Source organism: Panicum virgatum, chromosome 3K (assembly GCF_016808335.1).
Source record: "Panicum virgatum strain AP13 chromosome 3K, P.virgatum_v5, whole genome shotgun sequence".
NCBI classification, from domain to species: domain Eukaryota; kingdom Viridiplantae; phylum Streptophyta; class Magnoliopsida; order Poales; family Poaceae; genus Panicum; species Panicum virgatum.
This window is the reverse complement of record NC_053138.1, coordinates 61109012-61127965: the sequence shown is the minus strand read 5'-3', so window position 1 is coordinate 61127965 and position 18954 is coordinate 61109012. Positions and strand designations below refer to the sequence as shown.

Below are 18954 nucleotides of genomic sequence, written 5' to 3'. Positions count from 1 at the left end.
GCATGGCTAATGACCACATGGTGACAAAGTTTACTATACAAATAGTACTTGTATCAAGATCTATGGTCACCACACAAACACAAAGCAAGATGTGTGAGCAGCAGGTTCTACTACCTGTATTCTTTCCAATTGTGGATAAGCTTCCATAGTGAAATTGGCTAGTGTCTTTAGGGAAGAGCAAGTGGAGTAGAGTTCAAATCCTAGTTCCTCACACTTGTTCAGGCGGGGTATTTAATATCTCTTCATAGCCTACATCATTTTTTTATTCTTTTCCAAGTGCTATGACCACTTTTTTATTTTTTTCTCATCGAATTGGGCTACAGAGTATTAAGAAATCTATTCCTTTCCTTTTTATTAATGAATCAAAGATGACCATTTAGGTGAAAATTTTTTAGAAACTAGAATCCTACAAAAATAGCATAAATCTTATGCCTACTCCCTATTCCAAACAGGGCCTTGAGTGTTTGGGAATCAAAGCAAATAGTTTTTGCTCCCTAAACATTTTACATGGATCCATATTCCAAATCTATTATCATCGCATTGATAATAGAAAAAAGATTAGCTACACACAAACTTACCACCATAAAGGTCAATGATACTCCTCAAACGGGCGCCGATCGGCATCTTCTTGGAAGATCACTGGCAATGTAATGATATCAAGGGGTTCGGGATTGATTTACCTGACCTTTCAGGGGATGGGGTGGGGGATTCGTCAGATCTACTCTTCGGATCAGGTGCTAACGAAAAGAGGGATAGGGAAAAGGGGTGGATAGAAGTGATGCAGGCAGCAACACCGAAGTGGCAATGGATGAAGCACGGATTTAGGTGGGGCGGAGGGGTTGAGAGGATGGCGGCGGCGGCGCAGGAGGTAGGTATGAGGGTAGGGTTGGGTGAGATATATAGGAGCAGCAGGCCGGGGCGGATCCAAAGGGTGGGCCGGGTGGGCCATCACCCACCCTAATGAAAGAGCATCTAGGCCCCTAGTGGGTTTTGGAGTATTGATTGACAACACGATTAAAGGACTAACTTGTTTGCATGAGATGATGAACATATATTTAATTTGTGGAATGATATAGCTCATGTATTGCAAGCAAAAGTGTATGTCCCATTGGCAATCATTGTATGTGACAAGCTAGAATGAGAAAGAAAAATGAAAGAGTAAGGTAGTCATGTATGATATGAAAGCTCTAATATTGTGTTGAAGCTTGTTAATTTATGAGGGACTCAAAGTGGCAAGCAAAGTTATAAAAGGAAAATTGTGAGCAAGGTATTCATGGTTGATATGAGTGCTCAAATATCTATAAAAGGCTTGTTCAACTTGTGATGGGATTCATACGACAAGCAAAGGTTATGTGAATGAGACATAATATGTTGTTGTATAGTCTCAGGTTGGGATGACTTGTCATATGAGATGAATATTGTTGTACAAGGGAAGCAAGCAAGAGAAAAGTGAATGAGACATGAGTTGATATGCATATGTTGTCTCAAAATTGGAAAGCTTGCATACGAAATTAAATGGTGAATTTATATTGGTAAAGAAAATTTTATGCATGACACAAATCAATGAGAAGTTCAAAATGGACGGTTAGGATGAAGGTAGAGATGACCGAAAGGCGTGTTTCAAGAGGCTACACAAGTGACGGCTTGGGGGGAGCAAGGAAACCGATACGGGTCAAAGTACCAGAGATCCTAGAGTCATGGAGAGCTCTATGTTGAAGAGTGTCATTATTTGGAGAATGGAAGTGACTTGTGAATCAAAGATGGATTTCATTCCTATATGAAGCAAGATTCAAAGTCACTAGCTCAAGCAGGCATGCTCACTGAAATTAAGGAGGTTGACAACCTCAAGATATTGATTGAAGAAGTTCGGCTTGATCAAGACATAAAAGCTCAAGTGTTGTGTATGTCATTTTATGTGAACTTGAGTATAGAATGCCGTACTATCAAGGGGGATGCAACATTAGTGGTTTGACATAAACAAAAGTGCTCATAGCTATCCTATGTGAGAAAAATCAGAGAGAAACACTTGGGAGAAAAATACCTAGTGTGACTGGTCTGATCGGTCCAGCCGACCGGTCTGACCAGTCGGGTCCAACAGCTAGTTTATTTGAACCGACCGGTCTGACCGGTCTGGGGGACCGGTCTGACTGGTCTAACCGGTCTGACTGGTCTAACACTGACAGAGCAACGGCTAGTTTTTGAGAGAGGGGTATTTATACCCCACACCCTCACCCATTCGTGGTTGCTGATGCCATTGTGATTCTAAGCCATCTCTGAGCCGTGAGAGCACTTGAGAAGTCCTCCCCAACCTCTCTTTGTGAGATTTGAGTAAATCAAGATTAGATCCTTGAGTTGGGTTGAGTGAAACCTTTGCTAAGAGAGCATTTGAGCAGTGAGAGCATAATCCCTAGCTTGAGCACTTGCGGTTGCGTCGCCAACTTGGTTGAAGCATTTGTTACTCTTGGAGGGGAAACCTCCTAGACGGCTAGGCGTCGCCGGCTAGCTCCCAAGCTTGTGGTGAGCAGCGGCAAGTTTGTTGCAGCAGTGATCGTGTGTCACGAGGACACATGGTCATATAGTGGAAAGGAGGAGATAGCTTGACCTTGTGGTCACCATAAGCTTCCTCAACAGAGAGTAGGATTCAGACGTGGTGAACGTTGTGAATCTAAACTTTGGTGAAACAAATCTCTGTGTCTCCTTTGCATCATCTTCATTTGGTTTGCCTCACACTTGTGCTCTAGCTTTATTTGTGCTTCCGCTTCGATCTACTCGATTGTGTTGTTTCTGTGTGTGCAGGGTTGTGAAATATATTCATTGACATCTACAGAAGCACCACACCAAGTTGCATTTGTGCTAGAGCTCGTGAAGGGGTGGAATAACACTTTTGTGCAGGATCTGTGTAGGACCGGTTTGACCGGTCTGCACAACCGGTCTGACCGGTTGGGTTGGTGATCTGTTTCTAAGTCTAGGACCGGTCTGACCCGTCTGTCCGACCGGTTGGTGACTGACATCTGTGTTAAGTGTTTTGATCTGCAGGATTTGTTTTAAATGCCTATTCACCCCCCTAGGCGACATCAAGCGATTAAGGTCCTTTCACCTAATAAATAGCCCAACAAATATATTAATAGTCTTGTATTTCATTAGCTTATTATGTTTGTTGGGGGGTGAGGAGGAGGAGGAGATGTGGTGTGTTTCAACAAAAACAGGCCAGGCATAGCAAAAGAAACTTGTTAATACATGATAGATATGTAGTGGCTCCATTTTATAAAAAGATGTTGTGTTGGTTTCAATTTATTAAAATGGTTGTGATGGTCTGCTTTATTACACAAAAGGGGGGATAATTCATAGCTCTATGTTCCATAAAAGCTAGAAAACCCGCATCTAATCATCACTAAGCTAAAGTTGATAATAATAGAGATTGTTTGGATCCGGACACATTTTATGGATTGGAATTTTTTTCTTGTGTCCCAGTGGACTCTACTACTAGTAAGAACGCGCGATCTAGTGATGATAAACTTGTCACAAAATTGCTCCGAGAGAATTGTGGCTTTATTTACCTTAATGAAAATTGTTTTAAAGCTACAAATAGTGTGTGTGTGTGTGTGTGTGTTTGTGTGTGTGTGGTGCTCAATTTTTTTAAAAAAGTAAATTTCGAGTGAAGCTGGAATGAACATAAATACCCCATATCCAGGCAAATTTTCATGAAGGTAAATAAAGCTGAAAACTCCATGGTTACTACTACATTACACATGTACTAGGTAAAGGCCCGTGCGATGATACGGGCATGTAATTATTTCACTGCTGCTTTTGTAGTTAAGTTCATAAAAATTGGAATTACGGATCTTTTACTTTCTCATTGCTCCTAGCTATTTCTCATTGAATCACGTACAGGCATGGTGCATATGTACTACGATGTTCATCAAGATTTTGCGGTCTATGGAATTTCTTCTGCTGCCACACGAATACCCCGACAGGGTTGGGTACGGGGCTAATTTTTTCCCCGGTTTGTTGTTCTAGCAGACAAGCCTCCCCTAGCTCTAGAGCCATATGGTGTTGACGCAGACACTAAATTTTTAATAATGGTAGAGATGTGCTTTTACAAGTTCCTACATAGGCTTTGGAAATGTTGTGAGATGTGTGCATGCTTTTAAATTTGTATTTATGAAAACCATGGCATTTGGGGAGCCGATTTCTCTGTTCTTTCTTTTTTTGAAGAAAACATGTTGAGTGTTAAGTTGATCATGATTAATAATGTAGTATGATTAGGGCCTCATGAGGCCTTCCTGTAATCAGTGCATAAGAGCTCTTTGGCGCTGATATCTTTACAAATTTTGCACTACAGAAAGATCAGGAACGCATGCAATGACCTCGACAGAACGCAACCCATGATTGCCCGCTGATGTGTTGCAGTGTTGGGGATCGGTAGCACCCTGACCTCAGCAGCACCCTGACATCAGATGATCAGAAGGAATAGGGAGCAGAAAAGAGAAGGTGTTTGTCGAAAATGACGGTGCTCCACTGATATGACGAGCAAGTTACAGTGTGTGTTTTTTCTCTGTCGAGACCTGTGTTAGTAATTCCCTTTCTAGTGATGCAATGCAAGGGTAAAAAGGCTAATCGTTTGGCAGTCAGATGATCGGCGGCCGCGGCGCCTCCCAGATGTCGAACACGTTCTCCGTGCTGTGCAGGGCGAAGAGGCGGTCGCCGCCGTTGCTGCACGGCGGCGTGGACATCAGCGCGTACGTGGTCGGCACCGCTGAACACAGAGATGGTGTCGCCCGTCGACGCGAACAGCTGGCCGCCGTGCGCGGCGAGCTTCGGGTAGCAGGGCCGAGGTCGTCGTACTGGTTGATCACGCACGCCGACCTCCCGTCCTCCATCGCGACGGCGTGCTTGTCCTCGAGCGACGCCGGCGTCGGACCACGACCACACGACGCTCTTGTCCCGAAAGTCCAGCAGGCAGATGGAGTCAGTCCGTGGGATTGCGGGAACATGGTGGCCACCATGATAATATGGTTGAGGAGAAATAAACCGTACTAGATGTCCTAGGTAAAAAAAAATCTCTTCAAATAAAAGGATGAAACAAAAAATCTGGAAGCAAAAATTAGGATCAGACTCGAAAATGTAAAAAAAATTCTGAACAAAAAAATTTCAAAAAAAGAACAACAAATTTATGAAATAATAAAAGTTTTATCTACAACTTTTACAAAAATATATAAAAAAAGAAAAGAAAAAAAATTAGTTAGCAACCGCTGTGCTCACCGGCATGGCGGACGAGCGCCGTTGCAGCTGCTTTAGGCTGTGTTGTGCTCTCGCCCGCCGCCGGAGTTCCAGCCGCAGCGCCCTGCTCGCCGCGGGAGATCTTTGCCTCCTCGCTCTCTGTGGACTCATGCCTGCTCGCATCGATCTTCACCTCGTCGCTCTTTGTTGGCTCGCATCTGCTCGCATCCTCCGTAGGCTCGGGATCCAGCAAAGAGAAAGAGAGAGCAAGAGGAAAACGAAAAGTAACCGGAGAAGAAAGGAGGAGGCTGGCCCCTGGATGGATGAGGATGAAAGACGATGGGAGGAGATAAGATCAGGGTTAACCAAACTGGTGGGAACCCGGTCAAACCGGACCGGCCCGGTTACGGTTTAGGCTGGTATCAAACCGACCCCAATTTAAATTCAAATTTGAATTCAAAAAAATAAGAATTCCCAAACCGGTCATACCGGCTGGTAAATCGGCCAAACCGGCCGGTAAATCGGTCAAACCGGTCTACCGGCTCCAATTCAAAATTCGAATTTGAATTAAAAAAATGAAAAATTCCCAAACCGGTCATACCGGACGGTAAACCGGTCATACCGGACGGTATACCGGTCGGAACCTGTTGCACATGCGATTTTGAATTTGAATTCAACCGGTTTCTACCGGTTTCCGGTCAAACCGGTCCGGTAAACCGTTACCGGAGGGCGGCGGTTTGGCTAGACCGGTCGGTTTTGTAAACCCTGGATAAAATGCGGGGGAGTTAAAAAAACACAGGTGTGGGGCCCACCATGTGAATTTGGTCGGAGTCTCTCACTCAGCAAACGGTGTGGGTTTAAATGGGTTGGGTTTTGATGTGGAGTGTATTTGGGTGGGTTGAAATAGGTTATATTAGTTAATGGGGTAGGGTGGAGCAGGTTCTATGTAAATGCGAGTTGAGTTGGGCTGGGTTGGGTTGAAATGGATTATTTGTGTAGAGCCGGACTCTGAAATTAAAACCTCGCGTTCACACTCTAAAATTTAATCGAAATTGACCGAAATTTGTTGGAGATGACTCAGTATGACTGGCAGTTACTCTGTGCAAAAGTAGTGTGGCTAGACCTACATATGGGTCACATGTCAAGAGCCGGACCCTAGAATTAAAATATCGTGTTCACACTATAAAATTTTATCGAAATTGACCAAAATTTGTTGGAGATGATTCAGTATGACTGACAGCTACTCTGTACAAATCAGTGTGGCTAAACCTACACATGGGCCCATGTCAAGAGCCGGACCCTAGAATTAAAATATCACGTTCACACTATAAAATTTTATCAAAATTGACCGAAATTTGTTTGAGATGACTCAGTATGACTGTCAGCTACTCTGTGTAAAATAGTGTGGCTAGACCAACACGTGGACCTATGTCAAGAGCCGGACCCTGCAATTAAAACCTCGCATTCACACTATAAAATTTAATGGAAATTGACCGAAATTTTTTAAGACGAGTCAGTATAATTGGCAGCTACTCTGTGCAAAACAGTGTGACAATATCTATATTATAATTTTTTTTTTGAGAAACGGGTTTTTATTGGGTTGTAACCATAGTTTGGTTAATAGTTATTACATTATAAACTCAAATGTTTGGGTTGAATTGGTGTGTGGTGGTGGTGGTTTGGAGTGGAATGGGTTCATATAATTTTTCTCATGAGAATGGAGTGGTGTGGATATAGTTTGGTTTACAACCCGTTTGTAGGGTGAGGCGTCTCCACGGATTGCTCGACCGGTAGTTCGCTTCCGTCCGAGTGACCGTAGAAACAGTATTGGGGGCAGGAGACCTTCGACCTTGGGAAGGCAGCGTGGCTTCGAAACACCCCGCTGCGGCTCGGCGCCCCCTCCGCTGCCGCAGCGGGCGCCGACCAGGGGTAGAAGGCATCGGCGCGGTCGGGGGAGGAGCTGTCGCAGTCGAACAGCTCCACCAACCAGTCTAAATCGAGTTGCTTCCTCATCGCCGCCGCCGTTCAGCTGCCTCCACGAGCGAGGAGGGGAAGCGGAGATATTTTGGGGGATTACAGATTTGGCGCCACGGCGCGCTACCAGAGCAAAAGGTCTCCAAATTTCCCGCTTTTTTTCTTTTTAGTACTGGGCGCGTTGTTTGCCGCCTGGGTCTGGGAGAATTCGATCATGAGGCTCGTTAGACGGGGGCTCCTATATAATTTCTAGAAGATGTATAAGCTATGCATATATAAAGCCTATTAGATTCAAATTAACTTCAACATTTTTAAAAAAATAAATCAATATTTGAAAATAGTAGATTCAATATTTTTTATAGACTATTTCAACATCTCAAAAAAATAGATTCATCAAACTAAAATCTAGATCAACATTTTTATCAATTCATCTTCTTCTCCGGCGCCGGCGCGGAGAGGAAGCGGCCGCGCGCGGCGCAGCAACAGCACAACAGTCGTGGCGGTGCTGAGCGGCGCAGCGCAGCGGCGGCGGCAGCAGCGCGCAGCAGGTGCGGCGGCGGCGGCGGCGCATGGGAGGAAGGAGGAAGAAGGAGGAAGGTTAGGGTTGAGTAGATCTAACGGACGAGATGGTCTGCACGAATCTCAAACACTAAAAGATGGAGAAGAAAAAATCTTCCGGAAGATATATAGAATTTCCGACGTCAGACCCGTTAAAAATATGGAAAACCACTTGGCCCGGCCTGTTAATAGTATGGAAAACAACTTGGCCCGGCCCGCTAAAACATCCATTCCGATTAGGGGAACTTGCTCTTCTATGAGCATATGGCGATTTGGAGCTTTGGAGGGAGATTCTTGCAATCTTTGCCCTCGTCTGTCACAGATGCAGAAGAAACTACCGATGGAGAAAGTTGGAGGAATTCCTATCAGTTAGAACTCAGACTGCCATGTGCCATCTGCTTGGCCCTTTTCTTGTATAGGTCAACTGCTATTAAACACTGATCTTAAACTCATTATCCACAATCTCATATAAATCTTACAAGGCTGCCATCACTATATAACACCTTCTGTGTCTATATATATGTGCCCAGAGATTTTCAGGTCTGCTAGTGTTCCAACTGATGGACCGGAGAGGGAGAATGAAGGAGGCTTGACTAGCTATGATGCATGGCTCACAACATCCGATAAGTGTTGTTGGTTTAATTTGCAGAAGAGCTAGTAGGTCTGTGCTCTTCACGGCAAAATTTGCTGCAAAACTTGCTTAAAGTGTAGGTGGGCTCGAGGCATTGATTTTTTTTTTTTGAAAAAATCTTTCCTACCGGACGATGCAAAATTGTGGATACACTGCAGAAGATACTAGCTTCACTAAAATACAGCACTTCATAAGAATAAAGTTCGTGTTCTAGAAAAAGTAAATGGCAATATGGTTGAGTAGAATCCGTACTGGATGCTCAACTTGTATGCTGGATGGACAAATCTCTAAAAGCCTCAACAATTTCATGATTCCATCCTTGTGTTCTCCGTAGCGCCATTAGGGATCTGAACTGTGTTCATCACGGGTAATCATACTATAGGCGCGCACATCAACATGAACCAATCTAGCTAGTTATCACTTTGAGGCTCATAAAAAATTTCTTTAGTGGAGACTTCCTTGGGCACTTGTGGAGAGATTCAATTGATCGCCTTAATAAGCTTGATTTTTTTTCTTGATCTCTCCAAGTAAATGTAGAAGTGTATTTAAGTAAATATATTCTACTACTACGCATACTCTACTAGCTAGCTAGCTTCAGATATGTAAACAAATAATAACATAGTTTTTTTTTATGGAAAAACATATAACATAGTTCAGGAGAAACCATAATAGATGAGTACATTATTATTACAAAACCTTAAACACCCTCAACCCATAAGAGTAACCAACCTTATTCAACACTAACGTTATGAAGCATGTTGATGGTATTGTTTTGTGCAGCAGACCACAGTCGTTTCATGGGCATGACTTCTATGAGCAGCCACTCCATCCTCATGTCCATTGGAAGTGCCATAAACGCTTTGAATAGACGATCACAACGAATAAGTCGACTATAGGCCCTCAACAGATCAGCTCGGGCCAAGCCAGGAATCTCTTTGAGCACCTCAAAGATTTCTCTAGGGGTGGCTTCCTTCGGAGCTTCTAGATGAGGTTCAGATGAATTTAAAGGAGCTTGGAATGATTCAGTGTCCTCCATTTTAGCTGACTCTGAGAAAGAGGCAAAAGAGGCACAAATCAGAAAGTAGTGCACACAACAGATGAAATAAAACAATCATATTCAACAATCTAGCTAATGTACGACGCCATGAAACACATGATAAGGGCGTACCCAGGGCGTACCCAGTGCCGTAGGCTTCTCGCACTGTGCAGGGTCTGGGGAAGGGTTGTCTTTAAGCCCCAAGCCTTACCCACACAAATGTGCAGAGGCTGGGGCTCAAACCCGGGACCTTCCAGTTACAGACGGTAGGCTCTACCGCTGCACCAGGCCCGCCCTTCCCATGAAACACATGATAGGAACAAACAAATATTTCGAGATGTCATTCTTCTTGAACTCTATAGAAACTAGACATGGGAATAAGAAGGGAAGGACTTTGGTAGCAATACATGGGAACCAGGAATCAAACTTGCAAAAATTTTTATTTCAACCATTTGAATTTCAATTCATTTTGTTACTGGGAGCAAAGTCCAGTAATCTTATCTCCTTGTATGCACTAGGATGTGGGCGATATAAAGACTGCAAAGCAAGGACAGGTGCCAACATGCAATCCATCTGTCCAAATCTTGCGTGTCTCACTTGCAACTTCGTGTACCCGATCACAAAGCATGGCAAGTGACCACATGGTGACAAAGTTTACTATACAAATAATACTCGTATCAAGATCCATGGTCACCACATGAAACACAAAGCAAGATGTGTGAACAGCATGGTTCTACTACCTATATTCTTTCCAATCGTGGAGAAGCTACCATAGTGAAATTGGCTAGTGTCCTTGGGGAAGAGCTAGTGGACTAGGGTTCAAATCTGTCCAAGTGCTTTGACCGCTTTTTTTATTTTTCTCATGGAATCTATAGGAAATTAAGAAATCTATTCCTTTCCTTTTTAATGAATCAAAGAACGACTATTTAGGTGAAAAATCATTAGAAACTAGAATCCTACAAAAATAGCATAAATCCTATGGCTACTTCCTATTCTAAACAGGGCCTTGAGTGTTTGGGAATCAAGCAAATAGTTTTTGCTCCCTGAACATTTTACATGGATGCATATTCTAAACTGTTATCTTCGCATTGATAATAAAAAAAAACTACACCCAAACCTACCACCGTGAAGGTCAGTGATACTCCTCAGACGGCTGCGGATCGGCATCTTCTTGGAAGATCACCGGAGGGGATGGGGTGTGGGGCAGGGGGGATTCGTCAGATCTAGTCTTCGGATTAGGTGGTGATATAAGGAGGGATAGGGAAAGGGGGTGGATAGAAGTGATGCAGGCAACGGCACCGAAATGGTGATGGATGAAGCACAGATTTAGGTGGGGGTGGAGGGGTTGAGAGGATAGCGGCGGCGGCGGCAGGAGGTAGGTATGAGGGTAGGGTTGGTTGAGATATATAGGGGTAGCGGGCAGGGGTGGATCCAAAGGGTGGGCTGGGCCCTAAAAAATAGCCCAACAAATATATTAATAGTCTTGTGTTTCCTTAGCCCACTCCCAATGGGAGTTTCATAGGGGTTTCATGCACATTAATTAGCATGCCATGTAGGATTATATGATGACATGACATACAATTTAAGAAAAAAGAGAAGAAACCAGTTTCATCTAGACGAAACTCTCTCTACACAAATATCAATACTCTATGAGTCTTGAAACTAAATGTAATATAAGCCATAGGAAACCACAATATGAAACTATGCACTGGGAGAGGTAGTTTCAACCATTGTTTCATAGTCTTCTTGCTTATGTGGCTACCTTGAAAACATCAACATGAAACCCTTCACTGGGATTAGCCTTAGAATCTTCTTTTCTCCTGACAAGTAGATGACCATGTTGTGGCATTGGAGGTGGTGTCACTAATGGTGTGAGATGTGAATAGGATCGAGTAGGGTGTTTCATTAGCTTATTATGTTTGTTGCAGGAGGGGATGTGGTGTGTTTCAATAAAAACAAATCAGGCATAGCAATAGAGAAAACTTTTGATACAGAATAGTTATGTAGTTGCTACATTTCATAAAAATGGTTGCATTGGTTTCAATTTATAAAAATGGTTGTGATGGTCCGCTTTATTACACAAAGGGGAGGGATGATTCATAGCTCTATGTTCCATAAAAGTAAGAAAACCCGTATCTAATCGTCACTAAGCTAAATTTTTTTAAAGACCTTTTTTTGAAAGCCGTCACTAAGCTAAAGTTGATAATGATAGATACTGTTTGGATCCGGACACTTTTTATGGATTGGAATTTTCTACTTGAGTCACGGTGGACTCTACTACTAGTAAAAATGCGCGATCTAGTGATGATAAGCTTGTCACAAAATTGCTCTGAGGGAATTATGCCTTGATTTACCTTAGTGAAAATTGTTTTAAATCTACAAATAATATATAGGTGGTGTTCAATTAAAAAAAAAGTAAATTTTGATTGAAGTTGGACTGAACATAAATACCCCATACCCAGTCCATTATTGTGCCGAGCCTGATCCCGATTTTAAGTGATACTCCCAAAATTGCTTCGAGAGAATTTCAACGTTTTGACACTTTCCCCATCGAGTAGACCTGCAACCTCAAAGTCTGTTCATCAAAGGAGCTGAGAAAATCCGATGGAGAAACACCCGGCCTTCGAGGTGCTCAACACCGGCTGCAGCTTGCCTGTCCCCTTTACGTGTTTCCGTTTGTGTCTCCGAACACGTATAGCCCATTGATTGGTTTTCCCTCTTTGAACCACGCGATCTTATTTTTCTGTTCACAGCCAAATCAAGGAAAAACAAAAATCGTCAAGCCAAATAAATTTATCCGGAGGAAAATTCCTTGATCTGAGAAGACGAAACCGCAAAATAGAAATCATCACTGCTCTAATCGTGATCTTGCAGGAGGAATCAAGGTTGTGGGAAACGTCGGATACACGAACGGGAGACACGCAAAGGGGACAGGCAAGCTCCAGCCGGCGACGACGCCGCGGAAGAGCTTGATCTCCTCGGCTATCTTAGCGACATGTCCAGACACCGACAGGTCGATGCCGCCGCCGCCATTATCGCCATGATGCTGTGGCGCCAGTTCTCGGATCCGGACGTCCACCGTGGCCTCCATGGCTCTGGTGAGGCGCGCCCAGCTTATGTGCACCGCCCCGCCGCGGTCGCCCCGTATGCGCCAGGCGGCCGGCTCGTCGACGCAGGTCTTCTCGCTCAGGACGGGGACTCCTCCGCCCCTCCCTTGATCCTCACGTCGTACTCGATCGAGCATGACGCGGGCCTGCATGTTGACGCCCCTCTTGGGGCCGGGCAGGTGGACGAAGGGGTCGGCGCGGAGGTCCGGGATGACCAGGGGGTCGTCCCGGCCGCGGTGGAAGACGTAGTTGCGGAGAGGGTCCATGAGGTCGCGGATGGCCATGAACCCGTAGAGCTCGACGGGGCCGGCGGCGGCGGCGGCGGCCGCTGGCCTCGGTAGCCTGGCGAGCTTGACGGAGAAGATCTGCAGCATGGGGCCGCCCACGTGACGTCCGCAGCTGGAGCCGGACGTGGAGGTCGGCGGCTCCAGGCAGTCGGCGTTTGGAAGCGTCAGCCTCATCGCCGGCATGGAAGCTGAAACCGATCGATGATATTAGCTGACGTGCATATAGCAGCAACGAATTAAGTGGGGAAAAAGACAGAAAAACAAATCGATCGTTAGACAGTACAATAAAAAGTGGATTTGGGAGCGAAATTGAGTGTGATGAACCCTAAAAGGTGGCTACTTACTCTCGCCGGTGTCTTCGAGACTGAAGAGCCAGAGGAACAAGTCGGCTCTGGACTCGTAGAGGGATCCGTCGCCGTGCTTGCTCCTCTCCATCACCGCCACCGGGTTCACGCCCTCTTCCTCCTCCTCGAGATCACCCTCTTCCCCATCTGCTTCGACGAGATCATCCGCCGCCGCTTCTTCCGTCGCCTTCCTTTTCGTGGCCTGCGACGACTCGCCACTGGCGTCTCCATCAACACGCTCGGTCGATGCTAAAGGGTTTGGGATATGCTTTGCTAGGGTTTGATCTCTTTTTTATTTGACCCTCTTCCCTGGTCTTTTACAATCCATACGATTCTATACCCGATTCGATTCCGTTTCGCTTCCCTTGGTGGCATTTGGTCCATCGGCGGATCGGATCGACAAAATTGCAAGGTGAAAGCCTGAAAGGTTTGCTGGCTGGAGGCGCAGGCGCATGGCAATAATACTAGCCAATCCATACACTAATCAGTTTTTTACAGCTCTTTAATAAGGCAAGAATTTTTTTTATTTGGTGATAATTTCCTAGTCCTCCTATATATGAATAGCACACTGCACACATGCGCTTGAAATTTATCATTTTTCATAAGAATTTTATTACAAAATAATTTTGCATTCCAACTTGTGCTATAAAGTACATCTATGGATGCACTATGGATAGATATGCACATGTGCACTTCGGCAATAAGGTTCCCATACATACGCATTCACCCTGTTCTCCCCAGAGAAATCCATAACAGATTAATAGTGAATTTTGTGATTTATTTCCATAAATAAACAATTATAAGAATGCAACCACGAATTAGTCCAAACTCTCTGTATTATGGACTTCTCACTGGTATTCACATCACTATTAAACAAAGCGTCAACCATAACAAGGATTGTCAAGCTATCTCCAATCAGAACAGCCAAGGGGCCATTTGGTATCCAATGACAAAACTAACAGACGACCACATTTGGCTCCAACATATTGTATGGTATCGACAAGGAGGGGAGGAAGGCTACAAAAGTTTGTTTCTAAGGACCCCGGGCTCTGAAGAAGCACAAGCACCCCCCTGCCTGGCCTTCCGGTATCATGCCGCCGCCCTTGCTCGTGTCGAGGGCCTCCAAGAGCCGCACCACCTCGTCCATGTCCGGCCGCTTATCCGGGTTCGCGTCCCAGCACTTGCGCATGATGTTCGCCATCGCGCTTGGGCAGCAGCGGGGGATGTCCGGGCGCAGGTTCTGCGAACACAAAACCACTATTCATTTATTCTGCCCAGTACATGTTCAGTACGTGGGTGATAAAAAGAGATATCTACAGTGAAGTCAGCAACTGAAAACGAACCTGATGGACAACAGCAGATGAGACGTCTGCAAAACTGAGGTCTGGATATGGCATGTCACAGCAGTATATTTCCCATAAGCATATGCCAAAACTGTAGACATCACACTTCCTATCGTATGGCTTGCCTTCAAGGACCTGCAGACACCAATAGGAAAGGAACAAATAGTTACAGAACAGAAATTATTAGCTAAGACTGTAACAGAGTAAAACACTTAGCCCAACAGAGAAAGGAATGACAAAGAAGAGCATTTGTTTTGTACAAATCTTAGACAGTAAAGTAGATACCTCTGGGGCCATGTAGCCAAGTGTGCCGGTTGCACCTGTCATATCCTTTGGATTCTGAGCCTCAACACGGGCCACTCCAAAATCAGCGATTTTAAGGTTCCGTTGAGTATCAAGTAGCATATTTTCAGTTTTAACATCCCGATGAACTATCTTTCTTGAGTGCAGGTAGCTCAATCTGCAAAAAGAACAAAAGAAATGGTCATCATAAGATTTAATATAAGGAAATGCATGAAAGCAACTTTACCCAACTCCTGAACAAAACAGGGTTTTATATAGCTTGCTTACCCTCTGGCCAGATCCAATGCTATCTGAACCACAACCTTGTATGCAAGCTTCCTTCTCCTGTTCTTTATTAGATATTGTTTTAGTGTTCCACCAGCAAGATATTCTACCACAACACAACATGCTCTTGGCGGCAGCTCAGTGCGCGCACCACTGCTAGAACTATTGGCTGGAATCTTAAGGTCTGCAGTACCCATTGATGCACCAATGAACTGCAAGAAAGAAAGTAAAGAGTAAACAAACTATGTAAGTGGACCACAAGAAGAAAGCTACTACTGAAGAGCAAAGACAGCACCAAAAAGTGACAGTCCTGAATAAACATTGCACAGAAAGTCCCCAAGGGTGTCACATACTGCTAAAACACACAAAGCTGAAATGTTCACCTTTGTAACATTTGGATGGTTGAGCTCATGCCAGACCGCAACCTCCTGTTTAAATGATGCTCGCAGTTTAGCAGTTTCAGCTTCCGTTGCAAAGCCATCTTCACCCCAATCCAACAGTTTTACTGTAGGTATCATGAGGGGGGAAAAAACAGAGTGAGCTAAAGCACATGAGAAGATCAGGACAGTGTTATTGCACTTGCTATTGATAATTTGTTAAATATCGGACTCAACAGTAATATAAACAATTTCATATAACTTCATCAATTTGATAATATGTTGTTCAAGAAAGCTATCCATTTGTCTACAAGGCTAAAAAAGAGGTATGGTGACAGATGTACAGCATCTCGGTCCTGTGTAACAAGAGAGTTCAGGAACAGGACAACTGAATAAGCTGAGATCATAGATGCAACCAAAGCACAAAGCAGACACCTAACGAAATGAAGTTATCTTGGCAATTTCCCTTCTCTCACAAGTATTTTAGGTTTTAAGAATTCACGATCAGAACCTCGAGTAAAAGAAAAACCTAAATCCACAAACGTGCAATACTTGACACACATAAACTAGTGGAAAGAGATAAGTCAGCACCACATAACCATAGCACATCACTCGAGTAAAAACGCATATATGACTACACATTTGACACGTGTAGACATGAGAGTTCTATTTTCCATAAAGAACATATGTGTCGGTACCCCAGGACTGGGGTATCCCCTCTTGCTGTGTCTAGGCAGGAGCCTTGTGGTTATCCTTGACTACGTCCGAACAGCCGGAACCCCGCGGTCCGGAACCCTGTTCACCCAACAACGGTCCCGGACCCGTCCCCTGGCTGGGAAGGGTCTGGGGGCACCACGTGTTCGGGAAAAGCAGGCGCTCAGCCCGAACAGCCGGAAGCTCCGGACCTTCCGTGGAGGTCCGGACCCCCGCGGAGTCCCGGACCCCCCATGGAGTCCCGGACCCCTATATAGTAACCGGACCCCTCACTAAGGGAAGGAATTGACACCCCGCCCCGGGGAGGTTCGGAGCTGCCACGTGTCTGCAAGCACAGACACGTATATAAGGCCACTTGGTCTCCATACTAAAGATTCACCTTCCACTGCATTCATTGCGGTAGGTGGGCGTCCGCATTGATATAGCAGAAGCCGAGACAAGTCTTTGACCAGGGGACACTATTGATCGCGTATTACCAAGACGTGTAGTGGAGCCGCTGGCGCCGCCCACGCCGCGCCTGCCAGTCTGCCATGACAGATGGACACGACGGCTCGGCTTCACCCATTATGACGCCTACATAATAGCCTCAACAGGCCACGCCGCAAGCTACGTTTCCCCAACGGACACCTTGCTGACGGGACAAGAGAAGAAGACCTCCTTGAGTCAGAACGCCAGCAGGGCATCGAAGCAAATCAGAGAAAAGATTCACAACTACTGTAGACATTTAAGTACTCTGCGCAGTATGCTACATAGTCGCGTTGGGCCCACCTGTCGGGGCCTCAACGACCAATGTATCCGCACCCCTTGATCTATAAAAGGGAGGGCGCCCGCTAGAAGGAGGAAGGGCTGAAAAAAGGCCAAGGCCCGGCAGAGGATAGGTTCATACACAACCAAGAACAATACTTCTCCCAGTGGATGTAGGGTATTACGCTCCGGCGGCCCGAACCACTCTAAATCGTGAGTTCATGTGTGCTTGCCTCCGTGCTAGATTAGCCTAACCGCCTAGTACTTCCCCGAGTCCTCCCTCACTGGGAATAGGCGGGTGCGCTCCGCCACCCGGCTGTGGGTACCCTCAAAATCCCACGACAATATGGAACATGAAACACAGCGGAGCCAACTATTTGCTAGAACAGGTATCCAATGATAGAAGAGGAAAAGGAACTATAAATATTCAGATCACATAATAAGAGCTAGCTTTTCCTGTTAATGGAACTAGGATATTCCTGTCACGGAAAATATTTAAGTCCTAGCTGATGCATTCATGTACATGTGCCAATTGAATAGAATTACGTCGTCTAACCAAAGTAAACCATTGAACTTTTACTGGAAATCTAGAATTCCAAGACTGAATAATTTCATCTCATGTGGCCGGACACCCGAAACAAAGAACAATGAGAAAAACTGGGTACCTGCGACATCCTGCCCATCGTACGTGCCGCGATACACCGTGCCGTAGGTGCCCTGCGCGATGACGTACCGAATCTCGAGCTTGGCGAGGTCGATCTCCCAGTCCTCCCGGGGCCCCTGGACGGACTTGCCCTTGTGCTTCTCCCAGGTCTTGGCCAGCTGCTTCTCCAGCTGGAGGTCCAGGCTCTCCAGGTCGATCTTGTCGGCCCGCACGTAGGCCTCGTTCTTCGCCGCCGCCGACGCGCCGCTCGACGCCATCGCGGCCGGGACCGGCCTCCGACTTCCAAGAACTCAACTTTCCTCCCTTGTCGGAGACTTGCAGCCACCACAATGTTGGATGGAGCAGCGAAGCTCTCCACAGGACCTCTCCGCCGTCGGGGGCAGAGGCCAAGGTCGCAAATTCTGCAAACACAAACAGGAAGGCAATGGCGTAAAGGGGCGGAATTCACGCGGAATCGAAGGAAGAGAGCGCATAAAAATCTTGGGACATGAACTTAGGTAGGACAGTCCCAATGCAGACTTACTTATAGAGCCTAAACCTCGAAAACAACATCACAAAAACTATACTTTCTCATGCAAAATGTATTACTTTAGTTTATATGGTTCACTTGTCTCTCTCACGTTAGGGAAAGATTCGGATTTGGATTTGGCTGCAACCAGACAGACTAGCTAGCTCTGATAGGAGTAAGGGGGATTCCTCCGGAGCAAGCGAGGGCGTGTGCTTACCAGCGGAGGGAGGAGGAACCGGTCGCCAGGTCCGGTGGATCTGCAGCTCCAGCTCCAGTACCAGGGAGGGGACAGAGCAGGATGGCGAGGAGGTCTGGGAGTGAAGCGGGAAATTCGAGGTGACGCCGCTCCGGTGAGGGGACGCTGTGGGACGAGAGAGGCGGAGGTGGGAGCCGGGAGGACGTGGCTGCGGCGCCGGCGAGGCGGGTTTGGTGCGAGGATGCCGAACGCCGGAGCAGGCCAGCAGTGCAAGACAGGAGTTCCAAAAGTTTGGCCCGTGGTGTTACCGATTGTCAGGACTGAAAAGGGGAATTTCCAGCAATAAATGACAAGGATTAAACCACGTTTTCAACATTGATATATGTGGCTTCCCAGCCAAGGGGCGCGTCAGAACAGAAAAGGAATTTAATCAAAACGAATTTCTTTTCCTTTTTTCCCACGAACAGAAAAGGAATTTCTTTTGTTTCTATAAGAGAAATAAAGGAATTTAATGTGCCCAAGGCGGGTGCGAGGGATAGGAAGTGTAATCTTTTACATTTCCTTCATGTGTGATGGTAGTGTGCTGCTCCCTTCATTTTAAACTATAAGTCACTCTAACTTTTTTGAAGAGTTAAAATATTTCAAATTTGACAAAATTTATATAATAAAACTAACATTTATGAT

The 18954-nt window shown here is 45.5% G+C and overlaps 2 protein-coding genes across 2 annotated transcripts; both read right to left on the bottom strand.

Annotated features, from left to right (window-relative positions):
• Nucleotides 1–12138: 12138 nt before the first annotated feature.
• LOC120700066 lies at nucleotides 12139–13609 on the bottom strand. The gene is made up of 2 exons (XM_039984226.1): nucleotides 13158–13609; nucleotides 12139–13001 (listed from the first exon to the last, which is right to left on the bottom strand). Exons 1-2 carry the CDS (start codon nucleotides 13246–13248, stop codon nucleotides 12268–12270), a joined length of 825 nt encoding a protein of 274 aa, XP_039840160.1. The 5' UTR covers nucleotides 13249–13609; the 3' UTR covers nucleotides 12139–12267.
• Nucleotides 13610–13975: 366 nt separating this feature from the next.
• LOC120700065 (serine/threonine-protein kinase STY13-like) lies at nucleotides 13976–18586 on the bottom strand. The gene is made up of 7 exons (XM_039984225.1): nucleotides 18292–18586; nucleotides 17568–17967; nucleotides 15451–15572; nucleotides 15071–15279; nucleotides 14786–14960; nucleotides 14501–14635; nucleotides 13976–14397 (listed from the first exon to the last, which is right to left on the bottom strand). The coding sequence occupies exons 2-7, from the start codon at nucleotides 17821–17823 to the stop codon at nucleotides 14191–14193; spliced, it is 1104 nt and encodes a 367-aa protein (XP_039840159.1). The 5' UTR covers nucleotides 17824–17967; nucleotides 18292–18586; the 3' UTR covers nucleotides 13976–14190.
• Nucleotides 18587–18954: the final 368 nt, after the last annotated feature.

What these genes read in the sequence shown, in the direction of transcription:
- LOC120700065 (XM_039984225.1), bottom strand. Translation starts at nt 17,823, where the DNA reads ATGGCGTCGAGCGGCGCGTCGGCGGCGGCGAAGAACGAGGCCTACGTG. An exon ending in CGATGGGCAGGATGTCGCAG is followed by an intron (nt 15,573 to 17,567) that starts GTACCCAGTTTT and finishes TGATACCTACAG; the next exon opens with TAAAACTGTTGGATTGGGGT. An exon ending in TTGGCTACATGGCCCCAGAG is followed by an intron (nt 14,636 to 14,785) that starts GTATCTACTTTA and finishes TGGTGTCTGCAG; the next exon opens with GTCCTTGAAGGCAAGCCATA.
- LOC120700066 (XM_039984226.1), bottom strand. Translation starts at nt 13,248, where the DNA reads ATGGAGAGGAGCAAGCACGGCGACGGATCCCTCTACGAGTCCAGAGCC. An exon ending in TCTCGAAGACACCGGCGAGA is followed by an intron (nt 13,002 to 13,157) that starts GTAAGTAGCCAC and finishes GATCGGTTTCAG; the next exon opens with CTTCCATGCCGGCGATGAGG.